The following is an 18,603-nucleotide window of genomic DNA, read 5'->3' on the forward strand; positions in this document are numbered from 1 at the left end:
ATGTCCTGTGGGACCCCTCGGTGATCATCAAAAAGCATAAGTATAGGTCATTGGTGATACAAGACACAATACATACCTGGAATAAGATAGCAAAGCAAGGGGGGTTGCTTAACCCTCACTCACTACTACTACCCTTGAAATTTCTGTTACCTATGGAATTTAGAAAGGTAGTAGGGAAATGGGCTAACAATTTTCTAGAGAGGACGGCAATACTTACTTTTAATCAGATCAGAGATAAAATTCAACCACATACATTAAATTGGTTTTTATACTTACAGATTTCTTCAGCCATCTCTAAATATATGACTAACAGACTGAGCCATCCTCTGACCTCTCTGGAAAGAATATGCAGTGCACAGTCCAGGGGGAAACATGTGATTTCTCAAATTTACTTGATGTTGCAGGGAAGGAAAAACACTCTTAAATCTCCCCTTATGGTGAGATGGGAGAAAGATGTAGGGGAAGAAAGAGAAAAGGAAACTTGGGAAAAGATTCTATCAGAATCCGGGAAGGGTATGATTAGTGCAGATATGAAAGAAAACTGTCTGAAGGTGACCTTCAGATGGTACCTTACGCCGGAACGGACAGCCCACATCCCCTCCTTGAATAGTGCAGTTTGTTATAGAGGCTGTAGGGAGAGAGGGACATACAAGCATATGTGGTGGGACTGCTCAAAAGTACAACCACTATGGCAGAGACTCTCGAAACTACTTAGCGATACACTAGAGGAACAGATTGAGCTAACAATAACTCAGGCACTTCTGCATGAAAGAGTGAGACCGCTAAACTCAGCGATAAACACTTTTATTAAGGTTCTCTGTACTTGTGTGCGTATCTGCATAGCCAGACATTGGAAGGTCGGAGCCCCAGGGTGGGCAGAGATACTAGATAAAATAAAAGACACCTACATAATGTCAGAATTAGCAGCATGGGCACAGGGGAACACTGATCAGTTTCAAAAAATATGGTTTTACTGGATTTTGAAGGGATATACGAGTCCACATACCACTCAGGAGAGAGATGTAGAAGGGAGGTCAGGACTATAAGGAAGAAAGGGAGGGACCCGAAGACACCCATTAAGGTCTAGCATATGAGGCTTAGACACACCTGACATGTTTGAGCTCTGTAGGAAGGTTTCGATACTGGACTTTATTACATATTCGAAAGATACTCAGAAAATTTGGAAACACCTGGTGGGGGGGGGGGGTGTTAACTATTAAGTTCAAAATGTTTGTTTTTTACAAGTCAATATAAAGGGAGAGGCAATATTAGCCTACTGGGCTCTGTACTTAGTAGAACTTGAAGTTGCTGTACAGGAGAGGATATCACAATAACTGTAAGCTTGATGTATGTGTATATTTTAGCCCACCTTTAATTAATGTCTCTGACTTGTATTATGTTTATGAGAAATTCAATTCAATAAAAAAGTATTTCAATTAAATAATAAAAGCGCAACAATTTTCCTGTTATCTCAAAAACAACGTTTGCAGCAAAAAAAAAAAAAAACAATCCTTATGTGCCCAAAATAGCCTAACAATATTGTACCAATTTGCTTAGATATTTTATATATCAATTTAACTCGATTTTAATAGTTATAAACACTTTATATCGATTCAGGCCCCTGCACCTCGCCACAGCTCTGCTGCGGCGCCTACCTGCCCCCAGAACACTCTGAATCTGCTTCGGAAGCTCCTAAGACTCTACATTAGTCAAAACAATTCAGGCCCCACTGGAGTTCAGGACCTTGCTGTCTATCCGATCCGGATGATACTGCGTGACTGAGTGCACAAAAATAGGCCCCACCCACCGTGGGCGTAACTCTAGCCTTACTGAGACCCACATGGGTAGTTAGAAAAACAAACATGTCGGTTCCCAAATAAAACAAAAAACGCCATGTGCCCCTCTTACATCGCAAAAACAAGCATGTTGCTCAATTACAAAGCGTAACCTCATGAGAAAAACTGCACTCTCTCAGGACAGTTATAAATATCGGACAATGCCAGCCCTTAGCCCAGCGTTTAGCCCACACTGATTACACTTAAATGAAGTCCTTAGACATATTTAGCAATCAACATAAAGGGAATTCCAGGTACACCATTTCTTTACATGTAGTGCATACTGCTTACCCCTCCCCAGATAGGGAATAATGTCAGCCTGTTCTGATGCATCAAGTCTCCCCAGAAACAAATTACTGAACATACCTCAATGCTGCTTGTAGCATAACACGTTTCTCCACACTGAAGATGTTTCTTTCACACTACCTTCAACTGCTCTCTGGAAACCAGCATGGATCTTAGCAACGTTTGCTAAGATCATCAACATCAGGGTAGAAAAATAAAATGTCTACCCTCTTCTTGGGAAGCTATGGACTGACGACTTCTCCCTGAGGAAAATAGTACTCACTGGCACCATTTTAAAATTTTAAAAACTTCTTGATTGAAGAATCTAAACTAACACCTCACTTTACCTCTTCCGAAATGACTGGCAAAGAGAATGACTGGGGTGGGAGGGAAGGGAGGAGCTATATATACAGCTCTGCTGTGGTGCTCTTTGCCACTTCCTGCTAACAGGAGGTTTAATCCCACAAGTAAGGATGAAATCCGTGGACTCTTCATATCTTGTAAAAGAAATTAAGTCAGCAATTACACCTTATAACCCTGCCAGGCAGATCATCAGGTTTGAGAGGTCCTCTCCCTCACATGGACCTGTGCAACAATAGATAGAGACTGAGTCATTTCACTCAGACTTCCAGGAATAGGGCAGCATAAATGTATGGGAGGCACAGTGAGAATTATGTCCCACAAGTTCCCATTGCTCTAAAGCCACCAATGCTCTACTGAAGAGACTGATATGGACTACGGCTACACCCCAGAACAAAGCAGCACAATCTTGTACTACTTTAAAAATAATAAACTCTTTATTGAAGAATCATTTGCTAACACCTAACGTTACCACTTCCTAGCACTAACGTAGGCAAAGAGAATGACTGGAGTGGGAAGGAAGGGAGGAGCTATTTAACAGCTTTGCTGTGGTGCTCTTTGTCGCCTCCTGCTGACCAGGGGGTGAATATCCCATTAGTAATTAAGATGATCCGTGGACTGATCGTGTCATTAAAAAGAAAACTGCTCCCTTGTCACATGGTGCGCAATCCAGAGACCGCTCCAAGCTAGGAGAGAGAAACCGTGCAAAGCTGAATATTAGCTGTGTAGCGGTATATTGGTCCCAGTAGGACATTTTTCAAAACTGCCCTGCATCAACTTGAATGCCCTTATCTGCGTCCTCATGAGCCAAAAACCCTTACACACGTGCTACAGTTGGCAAGGAGCTAAGCAGCACATAAAAATAGCACCAACTGCTCAAAATAATAACCTTCTTAATAAAAGGTATTAAATGTCCCCAGATCTGGAAGAGAAATAAAAAGTATCACACTGAACTGATTGCTTTAATGTCCCTATAACCTCAGGAGAATTTGCAGCCCACTAGGCATAATCCCAAAAAGTAAAATATAGGACTTACCCTCCAGTATCAAAGCTGTGAAGCAGGCACAGCGTCTCAAGGTCTGACAGTCTCACCAAACACATCTGACAGGGACCTGAGGAGAAGGGAAAAACAGTGTAAAAATGTTAATACTGATTTCCCAGGAGGTGATAGCTTTAAAGGGACAGTCTAGTCCAAAACAAACTTCCATTATTCAGATAGGGCATGTAATTTTAAACAATTTTCCAGTTTACTTCTATCACCAATTTTGCTTTGTTGTGTTGCTATTCTTAGTTGAAAGCTAAATCTAGGAGGATCTTATGCCAATTTCTAATCCCTTGAAGGCTGCCTCTTAGCTCAGGGCATTTTGACAGTTTTTCACCGCTAGAGGGCGTTATTTCATGTGTTTCATATAGATAACACTGTGCTAACGCACGTGGAGTTCCTAGGAGCCCGCACTGATGGGTAAAAAATGGATTATCTATCTTTTAAAACAATAAATATTCTGGTGTAGACTGTCCCTTTAAGTCTAGATAGTGGCCAGAGATTGTTCCCTGCGACATCTAGAAGCCAACTTTCACCACAAATCTCACTGAGAGGATTACATGGTTACTCAAACACCCCAGTCCACACTTGAAGGGAAAAAAACACTTTCTCTGCCATCCTCCTATAAAGGCAAAGAATGACTGAGGGGATAGGGGAAGTGTGAGGAGAAGTGGATGGGGTGTCTTTGCCTCCTCCTGGTGGCCAGGTGTTGCTATTCCCAACAGTAATGAAGATAGTCGTGGACTTTCCCTGCCTTTGGAAAGAAACAAATATATGTCAAAATAGAAGCAAACTGTTAAAATACATAATAAACTATTAAACAATATAACACACACACTATATACAAATAATATATATACAATGCTCCAGCTCAAATGTGTTCATTATTCACAAGTTTAACAATTCTTTTGAAACTAAAGAGTTTCAGTTTACTTTTGTAAATTGTTATTCCACACTGTCTAGGAAATCATTAAGCCCTGGCTGCACATGGTAAGGCTGCAGTATAGAGCAATGCACTACTGACAGAAAACCCTCACATCACACAGTGTAGTGTACTAAAACGCCTCTTTGTAAGACTAACTTCAAACATGCATCCTAACCCTTTAGAACATTTCACATGAGCTTTACATCCTTTGATTGTTGTTTATGCAAAACTGGGGAATGGGTAATAAAGGGATTATCTATCTTTTAAAACAAAAATATTGGAGTAGACTGTACATTTAAATATCACATTATTATAAAAACAGTTATATAAGATTAATAAAGAAGTATAGATTACTCATTGATAGTCACAACTCCTACAGCTCTAAACCTTCTTTTAGGAGGCATCAAAAGAAAACTTTAATGTCACTGAGGCATCCATAAAATACAGAAAATAAAGTGAATATCTAGAAATCCCATGAATTTAAAAACAGTGCAAGAGGTATAGCTGGGAAAACTGCTCATACTATGTTTAGAGCCGGGCCAAATTTCAGTTTTCCAATGTAAAGATTAGAACACTCACCAAGGACACCAGGCTCACAATGCTGATATCAAAACTGACGTTCTGTAGAGCTGACACCAAAGGCTTTGGATCCATGGATGGGATTGTCAGTAACCATGCAGAGACATACATGATAGGAGCAGACACAAAGGTACTGATAACCATACCAGATGTTATCTATAAGCAATAAACATTTAGCATCAGATACTGCTTTCTTTCATAAAACACCTTCAACAATAAAGGGAGAAAATTAACAAATACTATTTATGTCAGAGTACAAATACTAGCTTTATTACAATTTAGTTAATTTGAAATATTTTTAATAATATACAAAGTTGATTTACAAAGCTTGACAAACACACACAACAGAGAGCTACTGGCACCATAAAATTAGGCACTGCCATCCTGGTTTAGAGTCCTTTAGGTTAGTCCTTTCAAGGCCTAGCAGCTGTGAAATACAAATCCAACTTTTATTGTGTTAAATTTAAATATATATATATATATATATATATATATATATTATATATATATATATATATATATAATTGTGTGTATGTGTGCAAAATGTCTGGCCACTGGCCTGTCACTCTTTTGCTCTATTATGGCTGTTCCGATTGCGGCCCTATGGCTTGCCATTCTTGTTTTGATAGTATCGGAGGTCTTGCCAATGTAGAAAAGGCCACAGCAAAAGTTAAGTAAATAAACCACAAACCTGATCGTACAGGTTAAATAGTGTTTAATCCAATATGGTTGATTTGTATGTGAATAGCAAAATAAGTACAAGGCTATGATTGTTTAGCACATAACATTTTCCATGTTTTTCTAATTGATGTAATTTGTCAGGGTCTTTAGCTTGTTTACGAGCATTTTGATCTGCATAGATTTGACATTTGATTTGCAATTTACATATTTGTGTTCTGACTAATTACACCCTGCCTTACTACCATTTTGTTTAATTGTTATCTTTATGTTTCATAAATAGGAATTCCTTAAAGGGACATTAAACTCTATACAAATGCTAGATAGAATGATGCATAAAAAAGGAAATTTATGCTTACCTGATAAATTTATTTCTTCTACGATATGACGAATAAAAGGCTTTCCATCATTACTTGTGGGATTTATCCTCCTGCTAACAGGAAGTGGCAAAGAGCACCACAGCAGAGCTGTATATATATATAGCTCCTCCCTTCCCTCCACCTCCAGTCATTCAACCGAAGTTAGGAAGAGAAAGGAAAAGCCAAAGGTGCAGAGGTGACTGAAGTTTATAAAAAATATAATATGATCTAAACCTGTCTTAAAATGACATGGTGGGCCGTGGACTCGTCATATCGTAGAAGAAATAAATTTATCAGGTAAGCATAAATTTCCTTTTCTTCTACAAGATATGACGAGTCCACGGATTTCATCCTTACTTGTGGGATACAATACCAAAGCTACAGGACACGGATGAAAGGGAGGGACAAGACAGGAACCTAAACGGAAGGCACCACTGCTTGAAGAACCTTTCTCCCAAAACCAGCCTCAGAAGAAGCAAAAGTATCAAATTTGTAAAATTTAGAAAAAGTGTGAAGAGACGACCAAGTCGCAGCCTTGCAAATCTGTTCAACAGAAGCATCATTTTGAAATTCCCATGAGGAAGCCACGGCCCTAGTAGAATGAGCCGTAATTCTTTCAGGAGGCTGCTGTCCAGCAGTCTCTTACGCCAGACGGATGATACTCTTCAGCCAAAAAGAAAGAGAGGTAGCCGTAGCTTTCTGACCCCTCCGCTTTCCAGAAAAAACAATGAATAATGAAGATGATTGACGGAAATCCATAGTCGCCTGCAAGTAAAACTTCAGGGCACGGACCACATCCAGGTTATGCAACATACGCTCCTTCTTAGAAGAAGGGTTAGGACATAATGAAGGAACAACGATTTCCTGATTAATATTCTTATTAGAAACAACCTTAGGAAGGAAACCAGGTTTGGTACGTAAAACCACCTTATCAAAATGGAAAATAAGATAAGGCGAATCACATTGTAATGCTGAAAGCTCAGAAACTATACGAGCAGAAGAAATAGCAACCAAAAACAAAACTTTCCAAGATAACAACTTAATATCTATGGAACGCATGGGTTCAAACGGAACCCCTTGAAGAACATTAAAAACTAAATTCAAACTCCAGGGTGGAGCAATTTGTCTAAACACAGGCTTAATTCTGGTTAGAGCCTGACAAAAAGACTGAACGTCTGGAACATCTGCCAAACGTTTGTGTAGCAAAATTGACAAAGCAGAAATTTGTCCCTTTAAGGAACTCTCTGATAACCCTTTCTCCAATCCTTCTTGGAGAAAGGACAGATTCCTGAGAATCCTAACTTTACTCCATGAGTAGCCCTTGGATTCACACCAAAAAAGATATTTACGTCATATCTTATGATAGATCTTTCTAGTGACAGGCTTACGTGCCTGGATCAAAGTATCGATGACCGAATCAGAGAATCCCCGCTTAGATAAAATCAAGCGTTCAATCTCCAAGCAGTCAGCTGCAGAGAAATTAGATTTGGATGTTGGAAAGGACCTTGAATGAGAAGGTCCTGTCTCACTGGAAGTTTCCACGGAGACAGAGAGGACATGTCCACTAGATCTGCATACCAAGTCCTGCGTGGCCACGCAGGCGCGATTAGAATTACTGAAGCTCTCTCCTGTTTGATCCGACCAAGCACCCGGGGAAGGAGAGTAAACGGTGGAAACACATAAGCTAGGTTGAACAACCAAGGCACTGCCAAGGCATCTATCAGTTCGGCCTGAGGATCCCTCGACCTGGATCCGTATCTTGGGAGCTTGGCATTCTGTCGAGACGCCATCAGATCCAATTCTGGTCTGCCCCATCGGAGAATCAGTGAGGCAAATACCTCCAGATGGAGTTCCCACTTCCCCAGATGAAAAGCCTGTCGGCTTAAAATGTCCGCTTCCCAGTTGTCCACTCCTGGGATGTAGATTGCTGACAGATAACAAGAGTGGGCCTCCGCCCATCGAATTATCTTGGATACTTCTGCCATCGCTAAGGAACTCCTCATTCCTCCCTGATGATTGATGTAAGCCACAGTTGTGATGTTGTCCGACTGGAATCTGATAATTGTGGCCTGAAGCGCATTGAATATTGCTCTCAATTCCAGAATATTGATTGGAAGTAGAGACTCCACCTGAGTCCATACACCCTGAGCCTTCAGGGAATTCCAGACTGCACCCCAGCCTAGTAGACTGCCGTCCGTTGTCACTATCACCCACGAGGGTCTGTGGAAACACGTCCCTTGGGACAGATGATAGGGCGACAACCACCAAAGAAGAGAGTCTCTGGTCTCCTGGTCCAGATTTATCACTGACTAAGACCCGCATGGGTCGCAGTACAAACAACATGCATGTTGAAATAAAAAAAATATGCCATGTGCCCTCTAATGCCGACAAAACCGTAACACTGAGTCCTACATCCAGCAATAAAATTAAACACCCTAAAGTCTCCCAGCGTCCAGCCCAAGATAAGCCACAAAGGTCTTTACATACTTTTGGCAAACAAAATAAATAAAATAAAGGGATTTCAGGTACACCATATCTTTTTCCTTAGTGCATACTGCTTACCCTTCCCCATATAGGGGACAATGTCAGCCTGTTCTGATGCATCAAGTCTCCCCAGAAAACAAAATACTGAACATACCTCAATGCTGCTTGTAGCAAGACACCGTTCTCCACACTGAAGATTTTCTTACACTACCTTCCACTGCGCTGTGGGAACCATCATGGATCTTAGTTAAGGTTTGCTAAGATCATCAACAGAAGGGCAGAAAATAATATGTCTCCACTCCTCTTGGGAAGCAATAGACTGACGATTTCCCCCTGAGAAAAATAGTACTCTCAGGCACCATTTTAAAATAAAAAAGCTTCTTGATTGAAGAATCTAAACTAACACCTCACTTTACCTCTTTCTATTACTAACACAGCAAAGAGAATGACTGGGGTTGGAGGGAAGGGAGGAGCTATATATACAGCTCTGCTGTGGTGCTCTTTGCCACTTCCTGTTAGCAGGAGGATAAAGGATGAAATCCGTGGACTCGTCATATCTTGTAGAAGAAAATAAATAAATAAATAAATAAATAGATTAGTCTGAGAATTACATGATGATGTATTTTTTAAAGTTTCATTAGCTGTTTAATTATTGACAAAATAAGTGCAAAGTTTTAGTGTCTATAGAACAATGGGAGCTGCCATGTTGTGACTTAGGCTGTGGCCAATTATGAACAGTTATAGAGTTTGCAGTCAATGGCTGTGTGGAATATAAGTGTTCTGCACTTCCATTTCTAACAGGAGCTGAAAAGCTCCCGATTTCAGAATGGAATTGCAGGAAAATAGGACAAAATAAATAATGAAGGTATATCTTTTATATATATATATATATATATATATATATATATATATATATATATATATATATATATATATATATAGATTTATCATTTTATATTACAATCTCAAAGTGTTTAATGTCCCTTTAAGGTTATTTGCACCATTATCTACAGGCAGATAATTACAATAAGACTAATCTGTCTTCAATTACAGATGAAAAATTGTATTGCAAATATTTATTTATACCTATGTTATCTTGTCTGACTCTTACATGGTTTGAGATTGTGTAGAAGAATGTAACATGTTGTACAGCATCTCTCTGTAACACATGAACTGACAATTTTGTTATACTGAATGCTTTATGTAACGTGTAAGTTACTAATTCAATTGTCACTTGAGTTTTCAGAACACTTACAATCTCTACTTCCATGTTGAACTGGTTTGCAAAGATAGCAACTCCAGGGGCTACTGGGAAGACTCCGTATAGAAATGCATAGTTAGATAATCTGGTGTGGTTAACATCAATACTGCTCTTGTCCAGCAGTTCCACCATTTCTCTGCAGATAAGTGGCATTACTAGTCTGAAACAAGACAAAAAGAAACCAAAATGTGTAGAACAATTTGCTGTAAATTACTGTAACTAAGCTGTACAGAGCCAACAGAATTTGGAGAGATTAATGTATTGTTTTTGTTTTTTACAACAAAGCACAAACTTAATTTGAGCACACACCATGCCAAATATTAGATCTCACTACTTTGATACATGTTGCCTTAAAGAGACAGTAAGCACCTTGTTTTACAAATACATTGCTAATATGGTGTTCTTTAGCAACACAACAGAAACGTCTTAAAGTTTTAAAAAATAGCCACCCTACACCCAGCATTTGTCTTATTAGAGGAGCCATTTAAACAACTTTCCAATTTACTTCCATTAACTAAATGTGCACAGTCTTTTTATATTTAAACTTTTTGAGTCAACAGCTCCTACTGAGCATGTGCAAGAATAAGTGTGTATGCGTTTGTGAATGGCTGATGGCTGTCACATGGTATGTGTATGCATTTGTGATTGGATGATGGCTGTCACATGGTACGTGTATGCATTTGTGATTGGCTGATGGCTGTCACATGGTACAGGGGGAGTGGAAAAAACATAACTTTTAAAATTGTCAGAAAAAAAAAAAATCTACTACTCATTTGAAGTTCAAAATAAGTGCTATTGCATTGTCTTGTTATCTTGCATTTGTTGATTATGCAAATCTACTGTGTTGACTGGTAACAGAACACAGACAACAAGGTTAGCCACTGTCATAAAGGTAGTATAAAATGTATTGTTTTGGCGTTCTTATCGAATAAGCCAAATTAGGGACACATATGTAGCAGAGTTAGCATTGAGAAGTCAGCAATGTGCAATTCAAGTTCTGACAATTAGAAATCTCTCAAAATTTCAGAGCTAAATGACTTGAAAGGGGGCAAGATAAATAACAATAATATATTGGAAAGTTGTTCCATTATGTATAACTAAACATACATTTTAAATAAAAATTTAAAAGATGTTGATTGTCTTTAAAATGGACATAAAACCCAATTTCTTATTTCATTATTCTGGAAAAACATGCAATTTTAAAACACATTTCCAAATTACTTCTATCTAACTTGCTATATTCACTTGGTATACTTTGTTGAAAAGCATATCTAGGTAGGCTCAGGATCAGCAATGCATTACTAGGAGCTAGCTGCTTATTTGTGGCTGCACTTATTTGCCTCTTGTCATTGGCTCACCTGATGTGTTGCTTGCTCCCAGTAGTGCACTGCTGCTACTTCCTCAAAGAATACCAAGAAAATGAAGCAAATTTGAGAATAGAAATAAATTGCACAGCTAAATTTGTATGCTCTATCTGAATCATAAAAGACACATTGGGGTTTAGTAGGCTTACCAGAAGTCCCACTTTTACTGGGATTGTCCCTGTTTAGAGGCACTGTCCCAGTGTCCCACCCAGTTGTTCATTCTGTCCCAGTAGGGTTGCCACCTCTGGGTTTCAAATCATGTATCCGGGTTTAAGACCGCCTGAAACCCGGATACATTATTCAAAATGACTGGACTATGACTCTCCAGCATAGTTGGATGCTGGTACTTTGTTACATACAGCCCTGATTAGCTTAGAGTCTGTGTCCTTTAAAGTTTACATTTAGTAATACCGGCTGAGTGAGCAGCATAGGGTTTTTTTAATTTTGTAGGGCTACTTGGTTTATTTTTCTAAGAATTTAACACCCCCCTTCGACCCCTGGTGACATCACCGGTGATACACCTTTAGGGGAATCATATGAGTATGAACAGGAAGTGCATACAGGCAGGATTGGCGTGGATCTTGCTTTACTTCATGCAGAATAGCATTTTGGCTGTAATCTTCCTGCATTATGGTATAGAGTAGCCTCTTAAACAGCTTTAGCAGGTATGTGTTTCTTTTTTACTTTCATTCAATGTATTTATGCCTTATCAGTATTTGGCTCTGTTCCTTAATTAGACACATAAAACACATATTACACTGCAGATATTAAATTGTGTGATGTATACGCTTTTCACTATTTTATGAAATTGATAATTATGCTTGATGTTTGGCATTATTTAGAATCTGAGATTTAGATGAATGATTTATTTGCTCATGTTGTGTATGGGTTGCCTTGACAACGTATTGGTGCCTTTTTCACTAGGGGGTGATGTTATGGTCTATTTAAACTGTGTGATTCACTTGTTTGACTGAGGAAGGGTAGAGTATCCACAAAAAATTACGCATATAAAAGCTACTACTTTAAAAGGACCGGTAATAGCCACGCCCCCTTGACCACACCCCCACCGGCACCACACCAGATGGTCCCAGTTTCACCTCTAAAAATTATGGTAAGCCTAGGTTTATGTCCCTTTAAAGAGCAACACACAACCTTCTTTATAAACATATTTGAGTGACCCAACATAAAATTAATTTGACCATATTAAAGATATATTTTAAAAAAAAAAAGTTTTCTTGTGGGACTTATTATTTTTATTATTCTACATACATTTATATGCGAACATCCTGTCTGGCCTGTATATTTTTGTTATCTAATCTCCTAAATTTAAAAACACATTGGTGACTGAAATTTCCATATCTTGGCTTAGGTCCCCATGCAGCACTAAACAACAAAAGACTACCATTAAACAGGGGACAGAGAGAAAATGATAATCCGCCAGGTGGGAATAAACTCCTCCTCTTCCTGCCGCTAACTTCCTTTTACATCAGTGACAGCAAAAATGGAAAGGTAGCTTGGGGAGTGCTATGTAGGGGCGTGAGACAAAATATGAACGTTTTGGTATTATTTAATTCACAGTTATCTTGGCTCAGCCTAATAGCGCTCAATAATAAAATCTAAGAGTGGGGACAGCGGGGGGAATCAGGCATAAAACAATAATAATGCTGCACAAACAGAAAAACATTTTATTTGGCATCAAATACAGAAAGAAGAAATTCTATTCCAAGACCTAACCCGAGCAGAGGTGCGTACATCCAATTTGTACAATTATGTAAATGTGTAATGAGAGCACACACTGCTACTTTACGCAAATCTTCAGATGAAATGTTTCAGGGGCCCCAGGAGCACTGTTGTCTTTATTACTTGATGAGCCATCACACAGCCTTTTACAGTGTCACCTATTTTACTTTACTATTTTGTCCAGTGTATATGCCCATGCGTCTAACCACATCTAGAGCCAGCTGACCTCATACATTTTACTACACATCTGACCTTGACCTACAATCAGCACGCACCAAGCTACTCTCTTACCCTCTGTTAACAACTACCACATACATTGTAAGCTCTCTAGGGAACACGGCCCTTTACAAAATAATAATGATAAGCAAACTCAAGGTAGGGTACATATGTTCCTATTAGTTTTACACCAGGACAAAATGAGGAATGACAGATTGTTTAGGAGGCCGGAAATTCAAGGTTTGGCTAGAAAGCTAATCATCTGGAAGGGGACATGTTTTAAAAAAGTAAGTAAAAGAAAGAAGTAAAATTTGATAAAAGTACACGGGATCTTTTTTTTTTTTTTATTGCATACTTTCGGAATCACACAAAAAAAAAAAAAGTCAGGCCACTATAAACCTTTCTGCAAACTAGAAACAGTCAGAAATCAGAGAAACAGACAAAGGCAGCCATTACCTCAGGTCGGCTCTGTTTGACAAAGGTTACAGACTTAATTCTAATGTGAATTTTTTATTTGCATTACCTAGTACTGCGAGCAAAACAATTATCTAGGCTTTACACACACACACATATATATATATATATATATATATATATATATATATATATATATATATATATATATATATATATATATATATATATATATATACACACACACACACACATATATATATATATATACACATATACATACATACATACATACATATATATAATAGTTTTAGGATTCTGAGTAGTAAACAACCTTTTCGATTCAGAGAGCTCAGAAAGGATAATTTAAGGGCCTTGCTTAGCAGCAAACATCAGTTTTACAACCAGTATCTGCTAATTAATATAATAGTGTTTTTTAAAGCAATTTTTAAAGGGGATATTAAACCCAATATTTTTTCTCTTTCACGATTCAGGTTTCAGGTAGAGAATGCAATTTTAGGCAACTTTCTAATTTACTCCTATTATCATCAAGTTCTCTTGGTATCTCTATTTGAATAACTAGGAATGTAAGTTTAGGATCCGGCCCATTTTTGGTTCAGAACTCTGGCTAGCGCTTGCTGATTGTTGGCTACATTTAGCCACCAATCAGCGAGCGCAACCCAGGTTCTGAACCAAAAATGGGCCGGCTGCTAAGCTTACATGCTTGCTTTTTCAAATAAAGATACCAAGAGGACAAAGAAAAATTGCTAATAGGAGTAAATTAGAAAGTTGCATGCTGTATCTGAATCATGAAAGTTTAATTTTTACTTTAGTGTCCCTTTAACTGTAAACATTGTTTAAAGCCACATAGGGCTTAACAAGTTTATTTAAAATCTATAACTCGCGCATACTCACATATACACAGAGAAGTGGATTAAAGTTATAGGAAATTTAAAAGATCCGATAAAGCTACACAGAATGAAAGCATTAAATTAACTGGAACTTAATTCACCATTTAAGTGGAATATTTGCTGTAACCTAATTTGATTAGTTTTAGGGCTGCAACAAACGATTATTTTCATAATCGATTAATCAGCCGATTATTTTTTCGAATTATCGAATAATCGTATAAAAAATAAATAAATTCATTTTTTCTTATATTTAAAATAAGATCCACATAATAACAGCCAGAGTTTTGCGTTATGGCTGGCTCGCTACTAAATTGCAAGTTATTTCCACTGCTCACCTTTAATAGCGCTGCTATTACAGGTTTGCAAAAAAAAAAAGAGCATTTGTGGGCAATATGGCAGCGTTGAGCTCCATACCGCACACAAATACCAGCGCTGCTTTAAGCTGCTTTGACGTGCTCGTGCACAATTTCCCCATAGACATCAATGGGGAAAGCCGGCTAAAAAAAAGCCTAACACCTGCAATGACGGAGCGTAAATCTCCGTAACGCAGCCCATTGATTCCTATGGGGAAAGAAAATGTTTAAACCCCCTAACATAAACCCTGAGTTTAAACACCCCTAATCTGCCGCCCCTGACATCGCCAACACCTACATTACACTTATTAACCCCTAATCTGCCGCCCCTGACATCGCAGACACCTATTTTACACTTATTAACCCCTAATCTGCCGCCCCTGACATCGCAGACACCTATTTTACACTTATTAACCCCTAATCTGCCGCCCCTGACATCGCCAACACCTATATTACACTTATTAACCCCTAATCTGCCGCCCCCGTCGTCGCCACTATACTAAAGTTATTAACCCCTAACCCACATCACTAACACTAAATAAATATATTAACCCCTAAACCTAACCCTTAGTCTAACCCTAACACTCCTAACTTTAATATAATTTAAATAAATCTAAATAAAATTACTATTATTACCTAAATAATACCTATTTAAGACTAAATACTTACCTGTAAAATAAACCCTAAGCTAGCTACAATATAACTGTTATATTGTAGCTATCTTAGGTTTTATTTTTATTTTACAGCTAAGTTTGTATTTATTTTAACTAGGTAGACTAGTTAGTAAATAGTTATTAACTATTTACTAACTACCTAGTTAAAATAAATACAAAGTTGCCGTACAAATGGGTTAAACACATAATTAAAGTAAGCTCCAGAGCAGAAATGCACTACCAGTAGCTAGCTGAACAAATCTGGTGAGCCAAAGACAAGAGGCATGTGTGTGTAGCCACTAATCACCAGTAGTGAATTGCTGCTGCGTCTACCTAGGTATGCTTTTCAACAAAGGTTCACAAAAGAACAAAGTGCAATTGATAACAGAAGTAAATTGAAAACTTTCTTAAAATGTTATGCACTGCCTGCCTTATAAATGTTTAAATTTGGACTTTTATATTTATATTTATATATATATATATATATATATATATATATATATATATATATATATATATATACACACACATACACACACACTTAGGCATCATTTTTTAAAGTATGGTCTAAAATATTTTTTTATACTTTCCCCAAAAAAATGCAAACTTAATTTTCCATAATCCTCATAAATCACATATCAGCTTAACTGTAACTACTGTTGGAATTCAAACTGTGTTAACAGCCACAGTAACACATAGTGTGTCAAGTCATTGAGAGTTTAAAGGAATTTGCTGAGTGTTGCAAAAGATTAACAGAAAAAAAAAGTTAAGAACACTTTGCTACTATGAGTTTATCACATTGTAAAGATAGCTTAAACGTTTTACAGCGCTATAAAAAGTCAGTGCTATATCCAAAAAGATCACATTATACTTACAGTTTTGCAGTGATTAGTAGCAGCAATGCGACAAATGAAGACTTCTTAAGTTTCCCTGTTTGACCAACCATAGTAAGGCCAAGATAGAATAGAGCTGCGCCCGAGAAAGAGCTGGCCAGGCCATCCAGGAAGTTCTCAAAGTAAACTGGAATCTTTTGTTTAAGTGCAAAGTTAAAGGCAATGCCTATAAATACCATAAATACAATTGGATTTTGGAAGACATGGAACAGAGCATATCCTATGATCTTGATTTTGCTGTAAGAAGGGTTTGGATTGTCTTTCCATTTCTGTATTTCACAGAGCGCAAAACCCACAGGATTCAGCATCATGAGAGAAACAGGAGCCACCAAATAGATGTACTGAAGATAATTAGGATCTGAAGTTTGGTACAAAGCTTCAACTAAAAGATATTTAAAAAAAAAACCACACATCATGACAATTGTATTATATATTTATAGGACAATTTTGAATTAAAAGGGACAGTCAAGTCCAAAATAAACTTTTATTATTCAGATAGGGCATGTCATTTGAAACAACTTTCCAATTTACTTCTATCACCAATTTAGCTTTGTTAATTGGTATTCTTAGTTGAAAGCTAAACCTAGGTAGGCTCATATGCTAATTTCTTAGACCATGAAGGCCGCCTCTTATCTAAATGCATTTTGACAGTTTTTCACCACTAGAGGGCGTTAGTTTGTGTGTGTCATATAGATAACATTGAGCTCCCGCACTTGGAGTTACCCAGGAGTCAGCACTGATTGGCTAAAATGAAATACTGTCAAAAGAACTGAAATAAAGCAGCAGTTTGAAAAGGCTTAGATACAAGGTTATCACAAAGGTAAAAAGTGTATTATTATAACTGTATTGGTTATGCAAAACTAGGAAATGGGTAATAAAGGGATTATCTATCTTTTTAAACAACAACATTTTTTGGTGTTGACTGTCCCTTTAAGTATTTCTAATCCTCAGACACCTCAAAAGAGACAAATTAATGAGCAATAAAGAACAATATTCAGGAAATCAGTTATAGTAATATGTCAGAATATCTGTCCCTTTTTCAGTCAAGGGTTTGCATTAGTAACACGAGTATGCCTATAGAATACTAACAAACAATATCTAGAGTATTCACAGCAATAAGTGCAATAAAATCTAGATGTATCTAATGACAAACACCTCATTACATTTTTAATATGTATCCGAAAGGTGACGTATAGAAAAAAAATGTGAATTGTTTTTTGATTGGTGGGTGTGCTGCTTTGTGCCATTGGAAGAAAACAGACCAGTGATGGGCATCTAATACAATTCAAAAGACTACATAAAGGCCACGTAGTGTATACCTTTATTTACAGCTTCAGTTCTGTGTCTTCTTATTTGTATTACAAAGTGGGCTGTACCTCTACAGTAGTTATTTTGTACGCAAGAAAGATTGTGATTTTTCTCAATATGGTTTCCTACTGCTGTATAGACTGGGCACCCTTGAAGTTCACTACAGCTGCCCGAGGTTGGCTTGCTTTCTATATGCAAACTCCTCCCTCATGTCCGCAATTAACAAACTGAGTCATTACTAGATTATACAAGCACATTAGGCTCTCTGAGCAAGTGCGGTCTTTAAAATACACAGTGCACTATAGATTTTATTAGAAGCATTGTTGCTAATACATGTATATTACAAAAATGCTTCTATTTAAAACTGAAATGTATCAATGTGAATTCCAATTTTGGCTGGAATGTCCCTTTAATATCCTCTGTTGAAGGAGCAACAATGCAATTCTGGGAGTTAGCTGAAAACATCTGGTGAGACAAATGAAAAAGACATATATGTGCAGCTATCATTTAACAGCTAGCTCCCAGTAGTGCACTGCTGCTCCTAAGCCTACCTAGGTATGTTTTTAACAACGGATACCAGGAGAAAAAAGCAAATTAGAAAATAATATTAAAATTGCATGCGCTATCAAAATCATGAAAGTTTAATTTTGACTTTACTGTCCCTTTAAGTTACATGGATTTATTGATCTGTTACCATGCTCTTAAATGTACTTTGTTGTCCCAGCTAAAATGTCTTCATTGGATTCTGCCCTTCCTGTGCCCAAAGGTTTACTTTAAGTCTAGACCTGCCACATTTTCTGCCTGCAGAGGAGGTTGTGCTTCTTGTTATGGGCATTTATGGGAAATGGTTAATATACGCAACCATAATCCCTGTGAATGCATTTGTGAAAACTGATGTTTATTTTGCACAAATACATACATATGTCCTGTGTACCTGCATTAC

At 37.7% G+C, this 18,603-nt stretch overlaps 1 protein-coding gene across 3 annotated transcripts in view; it reads right to left on the reverse strand.

Moving 5' to 3' along the window:
• The window catches only part of GPR155 (G protein-coupled receptor 155), a 240,117-nt gene that overhangs the window by 192,657 nt on the left and 28,857 nt on the right, over positions 1–18,603 (reverse strand). For all 3 annotated transcript variants that reach the window (XM_053698461.1, XM_053698463.1, XM_053698462.1), the window contains exons 3-5: positions 16,335–16,734; positions 9,803–9,968; positions 5,027–5,182 (exon numbers count right to left, since the gene is read on the reverse strand). In XM_053698461.1, the coding sequence (XP_053554436.1) occupies positions 5,027–5,182; positions 9,803–9,968; positions 16,335–16,734 (722 nt within the window). The remainder of the gene's footprint in view (positions 1–5,026; positions 5,183–9,802; positions 9,969–16,334; positions 16,735–18,603) is intronic.

The sequence above is a fragment of the Bombina bombina genome, chromosome 1 (assembly GCF_027579735.1).
Source record: "Bombina bombina isolate aBomBom1 chromosome 1, aBomBom1.pri, whole genome shotgun sequence".
In the NCBI taxonomy this organism is placed as follows: Eukaryota; Metazoa; Chordata; class Amphibia; order Anura; family Bombinatoridae; genus Bombina; species Bombina bombina.